Source organism: Falco naumanni, chromosome 9 (assembly GCF_017639655.2).
Source record: "Falco naumanni isolate bFalNau1 chromosome 9, bFalNau1.pat, whole genome shotgun sequence".
Lineage (NCBI taxonomy): Eukaryota > Metazoa > Chordata > Aves > Falconiformes > Falconidae > Falco > Falco naumanni.
The window spans coordinates 44,678,421-44,702,986 of NC_054062.1; the positions used below are offsets into that span (position 1 = coordinate 44,678,421).

The 24,566-nt window shown below is 39.5% G+C and overlaps 1 protein-coding gene across 5 annotated transcripts in view; it reads left to right on the plus strand.

Moving 5' to 3' along the window:
• The first annotated feature begins 110 nt into the window (after positions 1–110).
• POLR3A (RNA polymerase III subunit A) overlaps positions 111–24,566 on the plus strand; it is a 48,548-nt gene continuing 24,092 nt past the window's right edge. For 4 of the 5 annotated variants that reach the window (XR_005829803.1, XM_040607690.1, XM_040607687.1 and 1 more), the window contains exons 1-21: positions 111–393; positions 887–1,022; positions 1,563–1,700; positions 2,214–2,385; positions 3,624–3,778; positions 4,753–4,992; positions 5,940–6,102; positions 6,306–6,442; positions 6,981–7,084; positions 7,674–7,815; positions 8,350–8,490; positions 9,704–9,773; positions 10,474–10,601; positions 12,069–12,207; positions 14,181–14,345; positions 14,633–14,805; positions 16,024–16,135; positions 19,138–19,256; positions 20,715–20,852; positions 22,474–22,644; positions 23,451–23,564. Coding sequence is in view for 4 of the 5 variants with exons in the window: in XM_040607690.1 (XP_040463624.1) it covers positions 350–393; positions 887–1,022; positions 1,563–1,700; positions 2,214–2,385; positions 3,624–3,778; positions 4,753–4,992; positions 5,940–6,102; positions 6,306–6,442; positions 6,981–7,084; positions 7,674–7,815; positions 8,350–8,490; positions 9,704–9,773; positions 10,474–10,601; positions 12,069–12,207; positions 14,181–14,345; positions 14,633–14,805; positions 16,024–16,135; positions 19,138–19,256; positions 20,715–20,852; positions 22,474–22,644; positions 23,451–23,564 (2,901 nt within the window). In the remaining variant the exon portion in view is untranslated. Of the gene's footprint in view, positions 394–886; positions 1,023–1,562; positions 1,701–2,213; positions 2,386–2,474; positions 2,620–3,623; positions 3,779–4,752; positions 4,993–5,939; positions 6,103–6,305; positions 6,443–6,980; positions 7,085–7,673; positions 7,816–8,349; positions 8,491–9,703; positions 9,774–10,473; positions 10,602–12,068; positions 12,208–14,180; positions 14,346–14,632; positions 14,806–16,023; positions 16,136–19,137; positions 19,257–20,714; positions 20,853–22,473; positions 22,645–23,450; positions 23,565–24,566 lie in introns of those variants that run through there. The other variant, XM_040607691.1, reaches the window with a different exon arrangement.

Genomic DNA, 24,566 nt, shown 5'->3' on the forward strand with positions numbered 1-24,566 from the left:
CGGAAGGAGGCGGCGGAGGCGGCGGCCTATATGTGCCTGATAGGCCCGGCGGCGGGCGTGGCGGCCAGGCTCGGCACCGGGCCCAGCCAGCCGGGCCCCCCTGCCACGTACCGGCGCTGTGAGGGGCTGCTTCTGCCTCCCGCCCCGCGGTCCTGCGTGGCTCCGCCCGTGGGCCCCGGAGGCGGCCGTGAGGGGCGGTGCCCTCCCTCCGAGGCGGGTTTAGCCGTGGGCCAGCAGGGGGCGCTGCGGGCGGAGGGTGCTCTGCGCCGCTGGGTGCAGCCGAGCCGTACGCTGAGGGGTTGCCGTTGCCCGACCTATCCCCCCCCCTACCCCCCCTCCCGCCGCCGCCATGGTGAAGGAGCAGTTCAGGGAGACAGATGTGGCCAAGAAGATGTGAGCGGGGCGGCCCGTGTGGCGCTGGGCGCGGTGGGAGGCCCCGGGGCCGCTGCCCGGTGTTGGGGGAGTGGCCGGGGTGCCGGCGCGGCCTGCAGCCGCTGCGGGCGGCCCTGGGAGGGAGTTCGGTGTGCGGCGGCGGGGGGGCGGGGGGGGCGGCGGAGGGAGCTGCGGTTACCGTTTTTCCCCTTTCTAAAGGCGCTGGTGTGGGCTGAGCTGGCCCCGGGCTGGCTGGGCCTGGCTCGGGCCCTGGCTCGGCAGGCGTGTGGCCGTGCAGCTCTAGGGTTGCCTGAGAACATCGGTAAACTTCGGGTAGAAACCACCAATTCACAGAAAAACAGCGCTATTTTGAATAATTGTCTAAAACAATCTGCTTCAGTGGTAATGTGGATGAATTTAACTCCCTTTGCATTGCACCTGGACACGTAGTAGCATATTTCTGCATCTCTGTGAGTACGTGCACATGTGTGACACGTGAAATTTCCCATCCTAGAAGCCACATCTGTTTTGGCATGAAATCCCCAGAAGAGATGCGTCAGCAAGCTCACATCCAAGTGGTTAGCAAAAACTTGTATAGTCAGGACAACCATCACTCTCCGCTGCAGTATGGAGTACTTGACCATCGCATGGTGAGAACCTTTTTTTTTTTTTTTTTTTTTTTTTTCCAAACCGTTTTTATGGAATTACTTGGCGAGGTTAGAAATAAGTTGGAACAACTGAAATGTAGTGCTTGTCCAAAATAAGTGCAAATGGCTCTGCTTGAATTGCGTAGACTGTTAGCTGCAGCCACAACTACTTCCTTAGTGCCTTTGGAGGCTTCAGGAAAGTATTCTTTTGAGGCAGGAGATAACTTCTTTCTGCCAGGTTGTTGGGATACCCAGAGACACATGGCTATAAAATGCCATATTGTCGGTTAGCGGGCTGTAAGATCAGTTACAAGAGCAGGATGAGTTAATGTCGCTGGTATCAGCAGGGCCTATGTATGAAAGACATTTTTCTTTTTAAGCCTTGGAGTGAGCGTAATGCTACTGACAAGCTTCTGATGCTGGGAAAAGGAGCGGGTCTGCTGTCGGGATAGCTGACTAGTTAGGAACTGTTATATTTTCTGCTAATTCGGTGCATTACAGCTAAAATTTTTTTTCTGTGTGTGTTTTCCCCTTCTCTCAAAGGGAACCAGTGAAAAAGACTGCCCCTGTGAAACCTGTGGAAAAAATCTGGCTGATTGTTTAGGACATTATGGGTACATTGACTTAGAACTACCGTGTTTTCATGTTGGATACTTCAAAGCTGTGATAGGCATCTTACAGGTAAACATGATTATGATTTATTGGCAGAAAAAGGAAAGATGATGCTTGAAAGAGTAATTGAGAAGATCAAGATAGCATAGTATTATAAATTTAACCTTTATGTATCTCGTGTTTTGTAAATTAAATACCACTCTTAGTGATGTAAATACATCTGATGTATTTTTTGTAGTCTCAGAGTCGTTAATTCAATCTATTATTTTTTCCATGGTCATTCAAATTAAATGTATGCCGTATAACTGGCCATTTAGGACATCCCAGTAAATTTGTTTGCTTTGTGTGGGTTTTTAAGATCCTGCAGAGCTTAGAGAAGGACTTGCCTCGTTGACTGTATTTTTCTTTTTTCCATGTACTTTTTTCTGTGTGTTACAGTATATGAATTAGTCTTTCAACCAAGACAATCATATTTAATTTAAAAAATCTGCATTCTACTGAACACCTGAAGTTTTGGTAGGAGAGGTTACATCTCTGAATGTGCCTGTTAAACAGCTGTGTTTATGTGTGCTTACATTTAAGATGATCTGCAAAACCTGTTGCCGTATCATGCTGTCAGTGGAAGAAAAAAAACAGTTTTTGGATTACCTGAAGCGGCCTGGCCTTACATATCTTCAGAAGAGAGGGCTAAAAAAGAAGGTGTCTGAAAAGTGCCGAAAGAAAAACACTTGTCCTTATTGTGGTGCCTTTAATGGTGAGTCTTGACGTTAGCAGTTCAAGTTGTCTGCTGTGATGTCTTCTACCTTGGCACCAAAATCTTGAATATGCTTCTTTGTTCCACAGCTGATGGGTATATTCTCAGGCCTTCATTAAGAAACAGGGAGTGGCATTCTTAATGCCAGGAACGTCCTTGTTCACATATCATTTATGTGGATATAGACATTGCCCTAGTTGCTTGGTTTGTTTCATGTGATGCTTCTTCATGGCGGTAAGCAGTATTTGATACTTGAATAATGGCAAAAAAACCATCTGTTTAAGACCTTTCTAAACATATTAGGAGCTGTTATCAGCGTTGTGTGCTTTAACATAGAAGCATTCATAGGCTTGGTAATTTCGAGTCAACTTCATTTTTCATCGTATTAAAACATCTTAAGATTAGATGTGCGTGTTATCCTCTAGTAGGATATCCTCTGCAGTTTGAAAGTATTTGAGCTGTGATCATCTTGGGTTACAACGGAATTTGTTCTTCAGGGCAGAATATGTTCGTAAGATTTAACTTTTTTCAAAATCTTTTTTTTTTTTTTTTCCTTCATGTACACTGAACAAGTGATATTACTGTGAAAGGACTTCCAGCGTTACAGATTCGTAGGGGATGTTAAATTCATAACTTAAAACTTTGGTTTTAACTCGTGAAAATTGTGGGTTGTTTGTTGTAATGGTCAGCAGCCTGAATAACTAGAGCCACATATACAGGAGGCACAAACAAAAGGCATTTACAAAATTAAGTGGTAGGTCAGTAAACTTCAATAAAAATAATTGAGTTTGGAAAGCACTTGTTCCTAGTCTGTGGAAGTTTTGTGAATAATGCTACCTGCATGATATGAAAGTATTTCTCAGATTTTTCTAAGAATTTACTTGAAAAATTATTTTGGAAGACAGAAGGATGGTATATAAATCATGGTATATCTTAGCCCGTGATTGAGGTGAGGGTGAATGTGAACCATCTGCTTTCAGCTTCAGAAGCCACATCATGATCCAGGCACACCAAGGCAGACGTACAGGGAGGTGTTAACCGATTGTTCTCTTGTTTTGTCAATTCAGGCAACTGGTTAATAAAGCTGATAAAGTTTTATTTTATTCTTCTGTTCGCTGAAGGTTTAGCTAGTTTTTGGAATTGTAGCTTACTCAAGTGTTGGAGGGGGTGTTTGGGTTTTTTCCCTGATGTTTTTGTTATTTTTTTTAAAAAAACAACCCACCTTTATTTGCTTGCAGGAACTGTGAAGAAGTGTGGTTTGTTGAAAATAATACATGAAAAGTACAAGACCAATAAGAAAGTCGTAGATCCAATAGTATCTACTTTTCTCCAGTCCTTTGAAACTGCCATAGAACATAACAAAGAAGTAGAACCCTTGCTGGGAAGAGCTCAGGTGAATTTTATTAAGACTTGAATTTTCAGCTGATTTTTGTGTATGAAAGGAAACTCCTCAGAGGTTTTAACTGGAGCAGCTTAAGCTTTGTGGTGGTCCAAGATTTTAGTGTGCCAAAAGACACTTGAGGCATGTTTGTATTTACTGCAATAATGCGAACTCTACTAAAATGAAAAATGTAGTTTATTGGTATGTTCTTATACATAGCTCTCTGTTTGTAAAGAAAGGAGATGTTCTTGGTGTGTTATACTTCCATAAGCTAGAAAAGGGAGAAGAAATAGAGGCCCATATAAACTCGCCATTACGTGTAGCTTTACTGTAAATCTGAGATGATTACAAAACACAGAAGTGGATTTTCTCTTCAGGAGAACCCAATGCTGAGAAAGAGAGGAGGCTTAATTACCTAACCTTTTTGTTTCATTAAGCTTTGCCTTGTGCGCAGTTTTGTTTCCTTCTGCTCTTTGCAAGCTGGGAGGATCTCAGGGTACATATTTGAACAGAAAAAATAGTGAATATCTGGAGTTTCTTACACTACAGCAGTAGATGTGCTAAGAAGAGAGAAATGAAATTTTGAAAGATGATCTAGAAAGTACTGTAGTTAATACTTTTTTTTACTAATGAAATTAATACAACGTACAGTAAGTTTGATCTGAGGTTTATTGAGCTGCTTTGTCAAATAACTATGAAATACTGTCAGTATTTAGTCTTTAGAAGAGAGAGTAACATGATGAGAAGTAAATGCTGATGTACAAGGGAAAAAAGGAAGGAAAATATATATGAAGTTAACATGTGAGATGCTAAAAGCTTTGGTTAAGATTAAGCAAACCCAAACATAGTTTTGTTTCCATGATTAGTTCTCTGTTTACCCTTTAAAAATACTTTATTTTTGAATAATCAGTAAACAAAGGGAAGAGGGACACATTGAAACTGTTACATGATGGCTTGTTCTCCTCATTCTCCAATGGCTTTTGCAGGAAAACTTGAATCCTTTGGTAGTATTGAACCTCTTCAAAAGGATCCCAGCAGAAGACATCCCTCTGCTTCTAATGAACCCAGAAGCAGGTAAACCTTCAGATTTGATCCTCAGACGACTCTTGGTGCCTCCACTGTGTATCAGACCCTCTGTCGTGAGTGACTTAAAGTCTGGCACCAATGAAGATGACTTAACAATGAAACTGACAGAGATAATTTTCCTTAATGATGTAATAAAAAAGGTGAGTCGTCCTGCCAGGCTCTCGGAGACTGTTGCCTTTGAAATGATTTCACTAGAATTTAATATAGCAAGTGGTTTTACTTGTCTTACTGCTTACAATCCAGCAAGCAATACTGTACTGTGCTGCTGTGTCATTTGGCATTTTGTTGAACGAAATAGAGAAACTTGCTTCTGATGGAGCTGGCTGACTGGCAGCTTGCAGTACAGGACCTGCTGAAGATCTGCTGGTGGGTTATGGGAAATGTTTTTTCCTTTGAATTCTGGTCTGTAAGCTCAACTGGTTTTCTTGTTGTTTTTTTTTTTTTTCCCTCCCATTCCCTTTGGGTTTTTTTTCTTCCTTCTCCCCACTCTGACTATGGCACTTCTTAAGTGGTCGCTTATAATGAAAACGTTATACCTGTTGGGTTGGGGTTTTTTCTCTGTAGAATTCCTCTGTTTTTACTGCATCTTTGCCCAGGTTTCAGTTAGCGTGGTTATCGCATTGAGGCTGGAAGTAAATGTGACAATTTATCATTTTATTTAGAAAAATTCTACCAGACTAATACTTTTCAGGCTTTTCAAAACTAGTCTGTTGTCAGGCAGACAAAGTCAAGTGAGTGCTGACTCCCATAATTGCCAAAAATTATTGTTTACAGGTAATTTTTCTGGCTCTGAAGTTACATTAGCTTAAGTGGCATGGGAAAAATGTAATTTAAACAAATGCATAGTTTTGTGAGCTTTTGTCCAAAGCTGATGATAGCCAAAGGAAGTTTTTTGCTGGGTTCTCTTGTGAGTGGCCTTAGTATCTTATATAGCAGTATGCATCCTGTTGTTTTGCCTTTTTCATTCCAGTGTATGAGTTTTTTTAACGTTAGTTTCGAAAGAAAAGTTGTACTCCTAGCAGAAAAATTCTTTGCTAGTTTAGTGTTGTTACACCTATTTTCCTAACTGGATTACTGTTTTGTTTAGCATAGGATATCAGGAGCCAAGACACAGATGATTATGGAAGACTGGGATTTTCTTCAACTACAGTGTGCCCTGTACATTAATAGTGAGCTCTCCGGAATTCCTCTCAACATGGCACCTAAAAAATGGACCAGAGGTTTTGTTCAGAGACTTAAGGGAAAGCAAGGTTTGTCTAAAGTTGTTTTTAATTATCTCTTTTTTTTTCTTTTTTCTTTTTTTTTAATTAATCCACAAATATTTGCTATTCCAAAGCATCTCTCCGCCACTATGTGTTGCGCTTTATTGAGGTACCTTGAGAGATGTTCTAAATTGCTGTCTTAACAGGCAACGTTTTGAAACAATTTTTTTATAGAAGAGTTTTCACTTTAGGTCGGTTTAGAGGCAATCTGTCTGGAAAGCGAGTCGATTTCTCTGGCAGAACGGTCATTTCACCTGATCCTAACTTAAGAATAGATGAAGTAGCAGTGCCTATTCACGTCGCTAAAATACTAACCTTTCCTGAAAAGGTAAGTAGCATAGAACCAAAACTTTTTTTTATTTTTTTAAACCAGACCTCAGTGTTTTTCTTTATAGTCTTACTATAAAAGGGAGTCAATGTATTCCTTTATGTTCAAAATGTCATTTAGTGATGCTTTGCCAGTTGCGTTGCTGCTGGTAAATGAAGGTTGTGGTGTCAGATACATGCAAATACTGTGAAGGCATATGGTGTAAGGAATGACATGTCGAGAGAGAAGTTTTGCTTGGTATTTTTTTAACTTTATATAGCTTCGTGTGTTTGTTGGTGTATCTGTCTAAGGAGTGGTTGGGTACTTTTATTCCTGAATTTACTTCCCAGACTTTTAATTTAATTTCACTCTGAATATTCTGCTCTAAGATTGACTTACATTTTCCTGATCTATTTCCTCCTGCCTGTTCCCTTCAGCAGCTGGAGGCTTTGAGGGGGATTTTCATTTGAGCCTAAAATTAGAAAATGCAGAAACAACCAACAGAAACAAGAGATCTGAAAAGTTTCGTTTGTTTCTTATTGAAGTCTTTATGCAACAGGTGAACAAAGCAAATATTAATTTTATGAGGAAACTTGTCTGTAATGGTCCTGATGTTCATCCTGGAGCCAACTTCATACAGCAAAGGCACACGCAGATGAAAAGGTAACATGCTTATCTGTAATGATTCGCTTCTTATTTCTTCCCATCAGCTTGTTCTTACTGCAGTGTGAAAGCCTACAGGGATTAATGTTTATTTTTAGAATCTTTTATAAAAGGCAGTAACAAAAAATTGTCATGATCTCTTCAGGCTTAGTGTACAATTTCTTTTTAGATAATCTGTTACATTTAAATGTACATACTTAATGATAGTGACTGCAACTATGTGGTTTGGTTTTTTATGACTAAATTTCTCTACTTCAAATTAGAGAAAATAGTACAGACATAAATGAAAATGGGCAGTTGTGGGCACGTACTGGCTGTTTTCGTGGGAGAGCTAATCTGCGGTCAGGTTATGGGTAGTTAAGTGATAGTATATGAGTAAAACGCCCTATACTGCCTGATAGCGTTGAAACAAATTCTTTATTTTTATAAATGATGCAATCCACACCAGTGTTGTCTTCTTGTTATTGTAATACAAATGCTCCAATGTTTAATGGAAGAGCTTGCATTATAAACACAGAATTTATTTTCAGTTGTCTTTACATCTTTCTGACTTCTTCTTCTGACTTCATTGTTACGTCTTACTATTAAGATTTTTGAAATACGGAAACCGAGAAAAGATGGCCCAGGAGCTGAAGTTTGGTGATATCGTGGAGCGACATCTCATAGATGGTGACATAGTCCTGTTCAACCGACAACCCTCTCTTCATAAGCTGAGCATCATGGCTCACATAGTAAGTGCAAACGCAGCCTAACATGCAGGAGGTGTGTCCCTGAGGGGGACGAATGTGATCTGCCTTCGCTGGTGATTATCACTTACACACACCAAAATAAACAGCTGCTTTTGAAACGCTATGTGGGAATGAGTACAGTGCAGTTGTGCTTTTGCGTGGGAATTGATGCCTAACTGGGCAGTATGCTGCCTGGACAATTCTGTTAATACTCATAATTAACCTTGGTATCTGTTCTTGCGTAAGCATTTAATTTTTGTAGAGTTGATGCAAACTCTACAAAGCATGTTGTGTTCTGTGCTTTGTGTAAATTCTTCATAATGGAAGTCATTATCTACGTTTGTATAATGTAACCTGACTACAATTTCTGTCAGTTACTGTTCAAGTTAAATTCTGTAATCGGAAATTTTGACTCATGTCTGTATTAAAAAGAAAAGATAAAGCCCACAAGGAAGCACTGTGGCATGGCTTTTCATCTTTCAGCATGCTTGACTGCATGTGCATCACTTGTTTGTTGTTGTTTTTGTTTTTCCCCAGGCTAGAGTAAAACCTCATAGGACATTCAGATTTAATGAATGTGTCTGTACACCATACAATGCAGACTTTGATGGAGATGAGATGAACCTTCACCTTCCTCAGACAGAAGAAGCAAAAGCAGAAGCACTTGTTTTAATGGGGGTAGGTTGATAATGTTGGGGTTGGGATTTTGCTAGTGACAGGTGGGCTGAGCTCTGTATTTCTTAACATGCATGTGAAATCTGGAATATTATCAAGATTCCTGGATGTGGATATTGTGTGACTGTGAAGCTGCCTGAAGACTAGTTAGGACTGTTATGCAGTGGCAGTCCAATAGACTTATGTTTAGCACCCGTGGAAAATTCAGTGGTTTTAAGTAGGTGTCAGTAGTCTCTTTCTGCCTGACTGTCCTTAGTAATTGCTACCAAAATAGGGTGGCTCTTTTGCCAGTGTCCTGGTTTCGGATAGGTACTTAGCATTGTGGTCTGACAGCCCAGCAATGGCAGACAGTGAGACTGACTGGAAATGAGGCAGCAATAGTGTGCTTGTACTGGAGTACAAGTTTACTAGTTTACTAAGAGTACCAGTTTACTAGAGAAGGCAGGAGACAGCGGGCTCTTGGGGAAGGGAAAAAAGGGACAAAGAGCATAGATAAAGAAGGATCCGATGGTTGCAGGCAGTGATCTGTGGTGTGAAAGTAGTGAATAGTGTCAGTCTGAGGATTTCGCAGTAACTGCTCCTTGAGGGTGACTACATGCTGCTGCTAGTTCAGACGTACCACGCAACTGTTGGCTGCAGAATGTCTTGGCTTGCTGAACTGATTAGCAAGCTTAAGAAGAACTGCCCTCTCCCCACGGTTCAGGCAAAACTGTGCTGCATAGGTGGGGGTGGCTAACTGGAGAAGTAGTCTGAGTAAGATGTAAGAAAATGGGGCCAGTGCAAGTGGCTAGTTTGATTATTGTATATCAGTAGGGGCCACAGAACCTGAAATATTTCAGTAGCTCCCTGTAGCAAGCATAACCTCTTTTGTCCCTTCTTAGGTTCTCAAAGCTCGTTTTCCCTTCCCTGTCCTGTTTGAACAGTAACCTACCAAACACATCAATTTGATTGCAACTTCTGCTTTGGAAACAGAATATGTAATTTCCAGCAACTGTTCTCAAATAGTTCCTTAACTGTCAATGGACTGTAGCACAATGAAACTTCTAGTTTATTTTTTCTGTCTTTGAAGAAAGCGGTACTTTGATTTAGAATAAACTTTGCCAATTTTTGCTGAAATAACTGTTTAAATGCTGTTTCCTTCTGAATGACAAATGACGGTGTCTTCAAATGTGTCTTTTTTTTTTTTTCATTCTGTCTTGTTTCTTATCTCATATAGACTAAAGCAAATTTGGTAACACCAAGAAATGGAGAACCTCTTATCGCTGCTATTCAGGATTTCCTCACAGGTGTGTATATAAGCCAGTTTTAAAGCTGTGTGATTTAACAGTTGTTCCATCAGGATCACTACCCTCTTTTGAGAATTTTTCTGTATTAATTAAAAAATTGCTCCTTTCACAAGTCAGTGGTATTATGAAATGAAGGCTGTTGTTAGTCTGAAATATTATGATATCCTCAGAATCTTCTGATACTGTCTGCCTTTCTGACTGCAATTATTTATTACCTTTGCGTATGTTTTGCGCTGTTTCTCTGACAGAGGAAATGAATGGTTGAGGTCTTTGTATGCACTAGGTAGACAATATAAACTGCTTATAATTATGGTAGAGGAGTTGAATTCATTAGTCAAAAGTTAGTTTCAACCTGCAGTAAGTACCTTCAAGTTTCCTTAACTCTTTGGGAAACATCTGATGAATTATACAAAAGAAAGTGTACAAAATTTAATGCCAAGGCCTTATTTTTACCTATGGAACAGAGTTAGAGAGAGAGAATAGATTATAGAAATGCACTGGTTCAAATTTTTAGAAATTTGAGTGTATAGCAATGAAAGAAATAACTCTGGAATGTATTTACAACTAAAGCAGTCTAAACTATTGTCATTTTGCATAGTAAGTATGTAACTAGCATTAGAATGAAATCATTGATACTGAATATGCAATAGCTTTTAAATCTCATTTTAGTCTGTCACATTAATAATGTTTTACATTCTAGGTGCTTATCTTCTTACATTAAAAGATACCTTTTTTGATCGAGCCAAAGCCTGTCAAATTATTGCTTCTATCCTGGTTGGCAAGGATGAGAAGATTAAAGTTCGTCTCCCACCTCCAGCAATTCTGAGGGTGTGTCAAACTATTTTTTAAAATGTTACTAAGCTGCCTTCTGTTGTTTGGTTTTGACACGTGGTAATGTTTGCAGCAGAGACAGTTCTTGCGTTCTCTGACATCAGTTTTGTATGAAATTTAGTATTTGTAACTGCAAGGGTCAGAATTCAGGGTCAAAGCTATGCAGAAGTTGTTGCATGGTTCCTGATCCTGAACAGTCAACTTCGCATGGTACAGTGGGGATGCAGGGTTCCTTAAGAATTCAAACACAGCTTTGCCTACTCTCCTGCTACCCTGAGACAGACCACTTGGCTGTTTGTGGTCAGTAGAAGATCCATCATTCTTAGTAACCTCACTGTTACTGGCTGTGCAGACTAATACACAGCTAAGTGGACAGTTACTCCTTGAGTGTCCTCAAGTAATGTCCTGAAATGCTCAACAGTTCTGTGTTTAAGTATCCCAAATCTAGGAGGTATTAAACCTGGGAAATAGTATGCTTTAGTTGTTAATCTGTGTTTAAGATTAAAGAAGATCGTGCCATGTGATTAGGTTAGTTGGTTGGAGTTTTTATTGGTTCACGTATGGAAAATATTTATTATGGAGAGCAGAGTATTTGTGTATTTGTCACAAACTTTGGAGAGACCTATGCTGTCATATATAAGCCCTCATTCGCATACATTTAAGGGTGTCTGTATTTGATTAATTTTGTATTTGAGGCAAACAGTATTGTTTTGAGATAGTTGGGTACATTTTCAGGTTTGTTAAATACTAAGTACTGGTGTATACATTTGGGGATTTTTTTATACCCTTGAATTTCACAATAAGTGTAATATTAGGGAAATTCAGAAAGTGAAATTGAAATGCCAGTGAATAATACTGGTTTAAAGCAAGGTCAGAGCAATTATGGGCAGTATCTAATGTGAATTTTATAAATGTATATGAACATTTGCTAATAGCCAGGAGCAGTGATTCTTCAACTGCTTTGGTCACTCCAAATGAATAATTTTAGTGCTAGCTGTGAGAGTTACTTATGTTTAACTACAGCTGAAGGGATACATAATTGTATGGGGTTTTTTAACTGAAAAATTCGTGCCAAAGACACTACATAAAGAAGGAATTGTAAGTGTTGTAACCTCTTTGAGAAGTGAAATGGTAGTAGCAGCATCCTTTTTGTTTCTTTAGTATTCTAATCAGGAAGGGAAACATGACAGTAAGAGGGAGCAATAGAGCATGTTTCTCTAAAGGAATGCAGATGCCCTTTATTATAAAGGATAACCATTCAGCAGTCAGTGTTTCTGTATCTATAATAAAGTGCATAATACTTCCCTCCTCAAAGGAATGCTACTGTGCACTTTTGCAAGTATAGTTCAGCATAGAAAGGTTCTGTATAGAAAACCATTTTATGATTAAATTCTTGCTTGTTGTTTTACTGTAGTTGTAATATAAATTCTCTAATCCTAATTCTTGTCTTTTTGTTTTTCGAAGCCCGTAACACTCTGGACAGGAAAACAGGTTTTCAGCCTCATTCTCAAACCCAGTGATGATTGTCCTGTAAAAGCCAATCTACGAACCAAGGGCAAGCAGTATTGCGGCAAAGGGGAAGACCTGTGTTACAATGATTCTTGTGAGTGACGCTTCTAAGGCTGTGTTTTCCAAGAAATTGTACCTGTTGTTTTGTTGAGTTTGTTGCTGTTGAGCTGACTGTTGGAGTTAAAGCAGTCCTTCACATAAATATCCTTGAAGTAAGAAATAAAATTACGCAGTTTTTCCTCAAAAGCTGAAGTCATGTTGAACACAAAAGAAAAGACTTGGGTGTTTTCTTGTAATAAAATCTTTTGTATGATGCTAGGCTTGTCGTGATAGTAACGTAATATTTGTACATAAAAGAAAGATAAAAGCAAAGCAGCTTAGGAAGTGGTTGTGCAGAGGCCAAATGGAAAAAATTAATATCCTAAATGGGTTTAGTAATACAGGGATTAGAAGTCAAAACAGTGAAAGGAGTTTAGGGTATGTAAGGTAGGTAGATACCCCTAGGATAGCAAACCATCTGTGTCCTTCCAGTTAGGGAAGTCAGAGTGGCAGATGGAATTCAGAGCATGAGAGTTGAAGAAGCTGTAGGAGACAAGCAAGGCTTTGCTTATTATTCATTTATCATTCATGTGGAAATCAAATTCATGGAAAAGAATTTGAGCAGGCAGGATTAGCTTGGTGCCTTGCTGCTCGGAAGTGTGAGTTAAGGAACTTGGGGAGGGGCCATTGGTTTACGGTATATCTGTCATGCAATGTTGATGTTGGAAAGATTTTACCAATTAGGACTCGAATCCACTCTGCACCAGACTCTGAGCGATTCTTTAGAAGATAGGACCACTTCATAGTTGTGGGGTTGGTTATAAACATGGTGGCATGTTTTTTCAGCCTCTAAAGAATGTGGGTGGAAGGTAACAATAATCCTGTTCACACTCATGTGAACACAGAGCGTCTTTGCTCCACAGTATTTTCATGTTAGGAAGTATGGGAAGAACTTCCATTTTCTGAGTTTGACAGTAGCAGATGATGCAGAAAACTTTTGGATTTCATTGGTGGCTCTCTTCAGTTCTCTGAAGAAAGCTAATTTTCTTCAGAAAGTTCTCTGCAAATTCTCCAAAATCTCAATAAATCCTTGTATCACATTTTCATTATATATAATAAGCAATAGAGCAATGACTTCTGGTTCAAGATGATTACCTAGATTCACATTGAAAATATTGAGCATAGAGTACAGTGTGCAAACGTCTACAGCATTCCGCATAAAATGATATAAATTGGATCCATCTACATACACCAGTTCTTTGAAAGGTACATAATGAGGATGAGCATATATTGTACTGTGATCATAGAAGATTTGTCTAAAGTACAGGTACAGAAGATTCTTTTTAATTGGCTAAAGGCTGAAGCTTAGAAAGAAGGTTCAGTGCCTGAAGTGGAAGGCTCCTGACGAAGCAAAAGTAAATAATTCAAAAGAGGCAGTGGGTACAGGCCTGCAGGCAAGACGGATGTTGTTATGATATTCTTGTAATTAAAGAGACATCAGAGTCCAAGTGTGTCTTTTAAATTTGGGCTGTGCCTCCAGAGGTGATTCAGTTGAACTGAATATCAGAATCTTTGAGTAACAGAACTGTAACTTCACTTCTGCAATTCTATTGCTCTACTTTAAGTAAATAAACAAATACTATTGGTTTATTATGCATGATTGAGGGCTTCATTTCTGGACAGATGAGATTGAAGGCTTTGTTCTAGTTCAGGAAACAAAGTTTATTTTTAGATTATTTTTTTTACAAAAAGGATTCTTCACGGTGTTTCTCACAAGTCTTAAATAGGCTACAGTTGCCTTTCTAAGAAGGGAAATAAAATTTAACTTCAATTGATAAGGCTGGGTCATAGGCCATTCCCCTAAAATACTTACTCATGCACATCTCCAGAGACATTAAAGGTATGTCTTTGGGGTTTGTTCTTTTAATGAACAGAGCTTTTATTTAAAAACCTACTCCACAACTGATTACTAGAATTTACCTAATGTTTTCAAAAATGGATGATTTCTTTTTGCCTTTTTGTTTCTAGATGTCACAATTCAAAACAGTGAGTTAATGAGCGGCAGTATGGACAAAGGAACCTTAGGTTCAGGATCCAAGAACAATATATTCTACATCTTGCTGAGAGACTGGGGACAGGTAGAAGCTGCAGATGCCATGTCACGACTAGCCAGACTTGCTCCCGTCTATCTTTGTAAGTACATTTCCTTGTAAAATAGTATCTTAAAGCAGAAATACAGAGCAATCAAGCAAGATTTTTGCTTCAAATATAATACATTGTGTTTAAAAGAAATAAAATAAGCTACTTGTGAAGCTGGCAGAAACAACGAAACACCTGATTGTGCTTATGATGGTCATATGGTGGGAGGAAAAAATAGAAGTTCCTGATACTAATATTTCTAGGTTTTAATTTGTTTACTCTGTATGAGATTGAGCTACCGATATAATGTATTTAATTATTATTATTATTTTTAATAATAGCTAATCGTGGCTTTTCAATTGGAATTGGTGATGTAACCCCTGGGCAAGGCCTGCTAAAAGCGAAGTATGAGCTCCTGAATGCTGGCTATAAGAAATGTGATGAGTATATTGAAGCTCTGAACACTGGCAAGCTACAGCAGCAGCCTGGTTGTACTGCAGAGGAGACACTAGAGGTAAAATTTCTAATTTAAAACACTGTATATTTAGAGACTTAGCAACTATATTCATGTAAATTGTGAAGTTCGAAGCTCTCTTCTGAAACCTATAGATAGGAGCAAATAGGGTCCCTAGGTATGTATGCAACTTTAGCTGAATCTGTTCAGGCTTAACATTTAGATGCTTGTATGCATCTAAAAATGTTAGATAAATACTGAACAACTAAGATCCTCCCTCCCTCCAGGCTGGATGTATTGGGGTGACATACAAGAGAATACAATTACGTAGGTAATTGGAACAGGGTTAATTACATTTTTCAGTATTTGCTAAGTTAGTAAAGAACAGTAATGATAAAGAACTTAATCCAAGAAGCAAAATGTTCCTTTAGTTATAGATGTGTTTATATGCAAGTGTTTTCTTGACCCTTACTGGGGCAAAAGTTAAGTGGACTTTGGTTATGCTGGTTTTCTTCTTCTGTAGAAGTTTTGATGAGGAGCAGTGAATGTTGCCCAAAAGCTTATGAATGGCGACTTAATGAAGTCAGGTGAAAAACACAGTTTTCATTGTATTCAGTGGTTCTATACATCTGTTGTCTTGGCTAGTCAATGACAAGTATTTACCTTTAAAAAAAGTAGAAAGAAAAAAAAAAAAGAAACCAAAGCAACAACAACCAACCAGAAAAACCTTACCCTATGATGAAGTACTGTCAGTTTTCCAGTTTGAAGTGGCAGTCTGTCTGAAAGAGGAGCCTTGCAGTCTTTCCCACTCTTCCTCTTTTCAGACACCTGTGTATGTCATAGAGTGGGTTTTTTGATGCTGTTGTTACATTTTTAACAATTGGAGATATCATCTTTGTACTCTCTGACAGCAGTCCAAAATATTTTTTTTATATCTTTTTTTATTTTTTTCCTCCTTTGTGGTAATTTTTCACATAGTGCAATGAGATTTAAAGCTTAGTTCAGTGCTCAGTTTAGCTTAAATTGGTGCTGCTGACAAAAGAGGTTGGCACGTTCCTGGCTACCTGTCTTATCCCAGCAAAGACTTTTTATGCAGCAAACTGGAAAGTTATACAAGTTAGAAGTTAAACTTGTTTTCCTCAAAGCAATGTCTAGGTTTCTTTCTCTCTTGTATTTAGAATTTCCTTTGACTATTGAAGGTATTGCTGGCAAGTGGTAGAGTACTGTTAGCATATGGTGTTTTTTAACAAATGCTGAATTCTGAAATTTGGATTTCAGGCCTTAATCCTTAAAGAACTCTCTGTTATCAGAGATCATGCTGGCAGTGCCTGTCTCAGAGAACTGGACAAGAGCAACAGTCCCCTTATCATGGCTCTCTGTGGTTCTAAAGGTACGTATAGCTAAACTTTGTAAGTAGATTGCGTGCTCCATTACTGTTCTCAAAATTACTACTTTTGTCTTTATAGCTTGTTTTATGCAGTCTGTTGTGCAAGTGTTACTTTCATGTCATACAGATTTGAAGTGACGTTTCTCAGTAAGTACAGGTTGGGTATAGTTAATTAAAATCATGCTGATGTGCTAGCTTTTGTATCTTTAAAGTTTTAGTACAAGTTGAAAAGCATCCTTAAGATGTTCTTAATACATGAATTAACTCATCAATAGAAAGGGTTCAGTTGCATTTCTGACTTCAGTATCTCTATCACATAGAAAAATCAAGTGGCAATTACATAAGGGATTGGAACTCATATTTCAGAGAATCATAGAATAGTTCGGGTTGCAAGGGACCTTAAAGACCATCTAGTTCCGACCCCCCTGCCACGGGCAGGGACACCCTCCACCAGCCCAGGTTGCCCAAAGCCCCGTCCAGCCTGGCCTTGAGCACTGCCAGGGATGGGGCACCCACAGCTGCTCTGGGCAGCCTGGGCCAGCGCCTCGCCGCCCTCACGGGGAACAATTTCTGCCTTATCTCTCATCTCAGTCTGCCCTCTTTCAGTTTAGAGCCGTTCCCCCTTGTCCCATCGCTACCTGCCCTTGTAAAAAGTCCCCCTCCAGCTTTCTGGTAGCCCCCCACCAGGTACGGGAAGGCTGCTCTGAGGTCTCTCCAGAGCCTTCTCTTCTCCGGGCTGAACTGCCCCAGCTCTCTCAGCCTGCCTTCACAGGAGAGGGGCTCCAGCCCCCGGGTCATCTTGGTGTCCCTCCTCTGGGCTCGCTCCAACAGTTTCATGTCCTTTTTAAGTTGGCCCCAGAGCTAGATACAGCATTCCAAGTGGGATCACACGTGAGTGGGGTAGAGGGGGAGAATAATCTCCCTTAACCTGCTGGCCACATTTTTTGATGCAGCCTGGGGTACAGTTGGCTTTCTGGGCTGCAAGCGCACGTTACTAGGTCATATTGAGCTTCTCGTCCACCAACACCCCCAAGTCCTTCTCAGGGCTTTTCTCCACCCATTCTCTGCCCAGCCTGTATTTGTGCTTGAGATTGCCCAGTCGAGGTGCAGCAACTTGCACTTAGCTTTGTTGAATTTCATGAGATTTGTTAGGGCCCACCTCTCAAGCCTGTCAAGGTCGCCCTGGAGAGTGTCCCTTCTCGCCAGCTTGTCAGCAGCACCACACAGCTGGGTATTGTCAGTAAACTTGCCCACTTGTTGTGGACAAACATCCCACCATCCATGTCACCCACAAAGACTTTAAACAGTTCTGGTGCCAGTGCTGACCCCTGAGGAGCACCACTCGTCACCACACTGGTCTCCCCATGCACGTCGAGCCATTGACCGCAACTCTGGGTGCAACCATCCAGCCCAATTCTCTATCCACCAAGTGGTCCACATATCAAATCCAGGTCTCTCCAGTTTAGAGACAAGGATGTCAAACAGGACAATGTCAAAAGTTTTGCACAAGTCCAGGTAGATGACACGAGTTGCTTTTCCCTTGTCCGCCAGTGCTGTAACCCTGTCACAGAAGGCCACCAGGCACAATTTGCTCTTGGTGAAGCTGTGTTGGCTGTCATCAGTCACAGTCTTATTTTCCATGTGCCTTAGCATAGTTTCCAGGAGGATCTGCTCCATGATCGTGCCAGGCACAGAGGTGAGACTGACCAGCCTGTTGTTCCCTGAGTCTTCCTTATTTCCCTTATTAAAAACAGGGGTTACATTTTCCCTTTTCCAGTCAGTGGGGGCTCCACCAGACTGCCATGACTTCTCAAAGGTGATGGAGAGTGGTTCAGCCACTTCATCTGCCAGTTCCCTCAGGACATGCAGACACATCTCATCAGGTCCTGGGGACTTGTACACCTTCAGGTTTTTCAGATGGTCTTGAGCTTGATCTCCTACAGTGGATGGTTCTTCATTCCTTTAGTCCTGCCTTTGCCTTCTGCAGCTCGGGCAGGGTGGCTGGAGCAGCTGCCAGTGAAGGCTGAGGCAAACAAGGTCATCCTTCTCCGTGTCCCGGGGAAGAAGGTCGCCCATTTCCTTCTGGAGAGTACCCACGTTCTCCCTAGTCTTCCTTTTATCACCGATGTACCTATAGAAGCTGATCTTGTTGCCCTTGACGTCTGTGGCCAGATCTAATTCTGTCAGGGCTATAGCTTTCCTAACCTCACACCTGGCTGCTCAGACAATTTTGCCATGTTCCTCCTAGGCTACCTGTCCTTGCTTGCACCCTCAGCCATCTTCACTGCTTTGTTTCTGAAGGACCACCTGTGTAGTAAATGCTTGTTTTGTACTCAAATTACTGTCTGAGGTTTCCATTGTTTTCTGTGAGAATTGGAAGAAATCACCATTTGCCTTTGTTTATTTGTCTCTAATAAACTGTGGAAAGCCCTCAAGGTAACATTTTGTATTTCTGAAAAAATACTGGAATCTAAGAAGAAGGATATTAAGTGTGTAATTTAAGGGAGGGGGGCCATTGTTTGCAAGGATGTTCAGCAACTAAAACTTCTGAGTTAGTGACTTAATTCTTTAGGACTTAATGTGTTCTAGGAATCTTTGTAGACACTGAGCCCTTCATCAAAAATATTGTTAGAATATGTTTATTGAAGAAATTGTGAAGCAAAATAGATAGGTTAGGATCATGGGTTGTATAAAAAACAATCCGTAATACACAACAGGATAATACAAGGACTGTAGGCAAATAGTGGTGGTGTGACTCTCTATGACGGGAAGAAAAAAGTGTTAGGAGTTGTTAGCAGTATCGTTGGCTAACTTAGTTGTCAGTCTCTGCATAAATGCTGAAATGAACAGGACAAGTAATGGAAAAGCTTTGTTAACTGTTGCAATTCTAAGCGCCTTTTTGATGATTTGTGAAGCTAAATAATCTTCGTTAAAGTAAAGATAGCTCATCAGAGGAGCAGTGATATTCTTCATTTGTGAGTGAGATACTTTTTCTTTCTTTTCAGGCTCCTTCATTAATATTTCCCAGATGATTGCTTGTGTAGGTCAGCAAGCTATCAGTGGGTCCCGAGTTCCTGATGGATTTGAGAACAGGTCCTTGCCTCACTTTGAGAAGCATTCTAAGGTAATTCTGTATGTTTGCAGTACACTGTAAAGAAAAGTGAAAGAAGTTGCTTTAAACCATTTTAAGAAGGACAGATGATAGGATGTTTTCATGTGACATGGTGAAGCAAAAGGATCACATATGGTGAATGTGAAATATTTTGAATGTGCTTTGGTGTAGTTAACAGTAGTGTGAATTGCTAGAGGATGTCTAGTTAATTTGCATTTTTACAGAGGAGCCTTGCTTAGACCTTTCTAATTTAGTAAAAGTGAAGTATGACAATATATTTTTAGTTCTCTTGAGAGTTCTAAAAATCATTTGTTGAAGTATCTCTGTTGGCTTATGTTTCACTGCACTAAGACATTTTAGGACAACTGCTGGGTGTGTGTTGATATCTTCAGACAGGTGAAATATGCCAGAGAAACTCTTCTGGAGTCTTTTTTTTTTTTTTTTTTTAATGTCTTTTTGTTTTTTCTTCCCACTAGGATAGGTACCATGGGCTACTCTGACTGTTCCATCTTTGAGTTCTGTTCTACATTAGGCAATAGGAGTCTCATGCACTTGTTAATACAATTCAGCGAGATTCTTTTTTTTTTTTTTTTTTTGAAAAAACTGCTCTCTGAAATCTAATGATCAGTACAGAACCTTCTAAGTATCAGCCATCAATCTTGTTAGTGTGTTAGTCAGATAAGTGTCAGGTAGCAGACATGGCACTTGCATTTGTCACTAAACATCCAAATTTCTTTTTCTGAGTTCTGTAACGTAATTGTTTTTGGTTTTTTTCTGAATAAATTAAAGAATTTAAAAGCCTTCGTGGATTAAATGAGAAGGTGAAAGTTACATTTTAACTCTAGCTTTTTAACTGATTTAGAAAGCCCTACCTGTTAACAAAAAGTGATCTTCTAAGGTGAACCTCTTTGTAGCCTATACATAGTTCTGTGGGGTTGTGGAGGCAGTTTGCTGTTACTTGAATTGAAGGGGTGCCTGCATAAAGTTCATGGGCAAGAACTCTTCTCAGGGGTGAGAGCATTTGAAAAAAGCAGTTATGTACGTACCTCCAGTTGTATTTTTACTGTATTCCTTAGTCGTCAGCACTGCAGATACTTTTGCTATACTCTTGCAAAATGAATGTTCTTCTCGCCTTTTAAATTTTTGCAATGTTAAGGGAGGCTGAAGTGTTAGAAGGTGGTGTAGTGTTTGCAAGGAATGGCTAGAAGCATGACAAGGCTTGGAGGAGGAAGAAAGTCTATTAGATTAGTTTGCAAGAACTAGGCCAGGGTTTGGAAGCATTTATTCAGATCTGTAATGCAAACGTTGAACTTCAAAGCTAATTGCAGCTGAGATGATTACTCAGTGTTTGTGTATGGATTGGCTAACTGTCTGAAAGAATTTAGATGACATACAATGTGTTTCTCTGTGTAACATGCATATAGAATGTATATTGCATTTTAACCATTGTTTTCCCACTCTTCTTCGTAGCTCCCAGCAGCAAAAGGCTTTGTTGCTAATAGCTTCTACTCTGGGTTGACTCCCACTGAATTTTTTTTTCATACAATGGCTGGTCGAGAAGGTCTGGTTGACACAGCTGTGAAAACAGCCGAAACTGGATATATGCAGGTAACTGTCAGTGGAGTGGGGTTTTTATCAGTCTTGCAAAAGAAGGTGTCTCAAATGTACATTTTGAGGTGAGGGGTGGGGGAGAAGTGCATACATTATGTGTGTGTGTATGTTTGTTTTTAGTGTAACAGAGTAATTTATGCTGTGAAATACTGGTTTCTAAAGCAGACCTCAGGCAATGGTACAGTAACATTATTGTATTAAGGTGTTCCCTCTTGAGTAAGGGTAATAAAAGCCCTTGTTCTATGGAATTATTGAGAACTGCTTTCTATGTAGCATGTGTTCCATCCATCACATGGGTTTTAGGAAGTTTTGTCCATATGTTGTAACACAGATTTGAGTTGCGAGTGCTTTTTCAGAGATGGTGTTTCAACACTGAGAAACAGAGAACACAGATCCTTGGTTTGGGTTATTTAAAAGATGGTCTGCGTGACAGAAATTCAGTTAAAGCTCCCTTTCAGTATCTGTCCTCTTAAGGTAACAGGCACCTTGGCCATATAGACTTAAAGTTCTGTAAGTTGTTGGTGTCTTGGGCTGCGTCTCCTGTGAAAATAAATGTCCCCTTGACAAAGCTTCTTGCTATTACAAGCAGCCTTAAGACTTCAGTGAAAACATTTAAGTAATTGTTTAAGTATAGTACTTTTCCCAGTGTAACGGGCCGTAGAAAAGCCAAGATAATTTGGAGCTGGGGACACATTCAGAGATATGCAAGTAACTGCAAAGACTGAAATCAGTTTCTTTTGGGGTGGGTGATTAATTAGACCACTTGTCTCCCCAAAGTAACAGAATAATGTTTGCATTTGTGTAAGTATATATAAATATAATAAGCAGGCTGCAGAATATTTTTTCTCATCAATTTTCACCCTACAGGAATGACCTGTAATACTTGGACTTTGTAATTCTTTTTTTTAAAAAAACGTTTATTTCATCTTACCTTGATCCTCCTCAGTAACAAAAAATTACCAATTTATATTCTTCAGGGAGCTAATTTATTTTCATAGAACAGTGAAGTCCATCCTTCAAGTACAAATGTTTTTAACCATTAATGCTTCACAGCATGCTGCCTTCTAGGGAGATGGAGGAAGGAAAATGGTAGTAAAGCTATTTCCCAGTACAAAGAATTAATGTAAAAGAAGTAGCTAACACTGCTAGAAAAATAGCACCTTTTGGCTTTGGCAGATGAGCTCTTTGGCTTTTGTCAGTGAAAATAATTGTTGACTGGTTTTGCTTCCATACACAAAAAGTGTTGTATCACTTGAGAAATAAGCCTGATAAAGAATATGATTATTCTGTCAAAAAAAACCAACCCAGATTCTTCAGCCTGTAATAGGTTCTTGCAGCCTAGCGTCAGGCTTCCATGTGACAGAATTTATAAATGTGGAGAATTATGTTGTTGCTTTAAATCTTGTTATTCTTGCCTTTCATGTTTTGAGGAATGTACAGTGAAGCCCTAGGGATAACGTATGACTTAAAATAGGTTTTTATGCCTGCTAATCACTATGTCACAGGTATTTCCAGGGTCCAATTTCTGGGTTTTTTGTAATCCCAAGCAATAGCTACTTTTAAAAAGATCCCATTTATTTTCCTTGAAAATACTTTTTTTTTTTTCCTTTTTCTTTAGAGGCGACTGGTAAAATCACTTGAAGATCTTTGCTCACAGTATGATTTGACAGTCAGAAGTTCTACTGGTGACATTATACAGTTTATTTACGGAGGAGATGGCTTGGATCCTGCAGCCATGGAAGGGAAGGATGAACCACTAGAATTCAGGCGTGTTCTAGACAATATCAGGGTAAGTGTTACTGAAATCTTCCGAAGTACGAAAACAGTATTAAGCATGTAGGAGGAAGTAGTAAATGACAGGAAGAATTGTTGCAGTTGAAGTATTTACTTTTAAAACGCCTTTTTGCCTGTTCATGGTCAGTCTTTCAGCATGTCTGTACTAAGAGTTGTATTTTTTTACAGTAGAACACAGCAACTAGGACCAAACTGTGTATAAGCTGTGAAAAGTAGAATTTCCTTTTGTGCCTAAACCTAGTCCCAAGGGCCTGATATCCAACTCAATAGATAAAATACTCCTGGCTTAGCTGATTACTAGATTGAACTCACATTACACAAAGTAATTCCTAATTAAGTCAAGATGTGCATGTTTTTTGTGTGGAACTGCCTCTTAAGTCAGAGGCTTGATGGGTTATTGAATAACTCAGGACGTATGGTGATGTTTGAAGGACGGTATTGTTTGGTTTTGGTTTTGTGGTTTGTTGGTTGTTTGTTCCCCTCCCTGCCAAAGACAAAAGCCTTTTGCTGAAATAACTGTTCAGACTTCTGTAATGTGAGTGTAATAGATCAGCAGAATAAGAAACGTGTGTGTATACCTTCAGCTTTATGTAAGTAAGCAGAACTATATGTGGACCTTCCCTTCACAATACTCTGGTATTATATAGTAAAAATAAAAAACAAACCCAAACCCCGCTCAAAAACCAGCCAAAACTGAAGAATGCTGTTAAATCAATTGTATGTATCTATATTCTGTGCCTTTACAGTGATTTTTTTTTTGTGCATATGTTTTATATGAAGAAGTAATTTTTTCTTCTTAAGGCTGTATATCCATGCCAAAGTGAACCAGCCCTTAGTAAGAATGAATTGGTGTTAACATCTGAGTCCATTATGAAGAAGAACGAATTTCTTTGCTGTCGAGACAGTTTTTTGCAGGTAATTATCTCACTTAACAGACTGCAATTAACTTTTTCTTGTAAATTAAGGAAATTAAATAAAACAGCCTTATTAATCTGTAGGAGCAATGGCTGAATTTTATGCGTTAGTGGCAGTTAGTTCAGTAATACATTTCTGTACGTTTAGGGGTTGGGGGTGGGGGGAACAAGTAATTTTAATTCTTTTGGTAGTTGTTCATGTTCACCACAGGAACATTAGAAACGGGAGAAAAATCTAGTGATTTTTTGAGTAGAAGATGCCTTTAATCTGAGATACCTTGTGGGAATTTCTCTGCCTAGCAAGATGGTGCAGTAATTACGAGCTTCCACTAGGATGTCAGAAAAGAAATAATGCTTGTTGACTCTGTAGGAAAACACTGAGTCTCGTACTCCATTATTATGCTTATGTTTTGATATTGTCAACTTTCGGAATAACTGTTTTTACTAATTTGCTTGTTTTCCTGTAGTAGAAACACGAGCTATACACTTAGACCTATTAACTTTGCTTGCTTGTGATACTAACCCAGCAAAAAAACTGGTGTCACGTGAAGTGCTTCGCTGGATGTGGCTTTCTTATTCTGGGGAGTACTTGAGTGGCTGTTGACATGACCGCTTGCACTTGGAATTGCAAAAGTCGGTTTGTTTGAAAGAGCATTAAACAATTTTAGTATTTCTGAGAGCAGCCATACCTAAAGACTACTTTAGGAGACAGTGATTAAGAAGTGTACAATTAACCTGCCTGTGGACACATAAAGCTGTTACCTTGATGCACCTTCTGATTACTGGCAGAGATGAGAACATCGTCAGCAGTGACCTGCTTTTGAAGGGTTTCTTTTTAATAGATCTAAGTGCTTCAGAGCAGAAGATGAAAAAATAATTGTTGTTTTTAAGCGGTTGTTTATAAACCTGATTCGCAATTCTGTTGCTACAGCAGAGTTGAAAAAATAATTATATCCATACTTGAAATATGCTGTGAATCTTAACTGCTTCTCTGAAGGAAAAA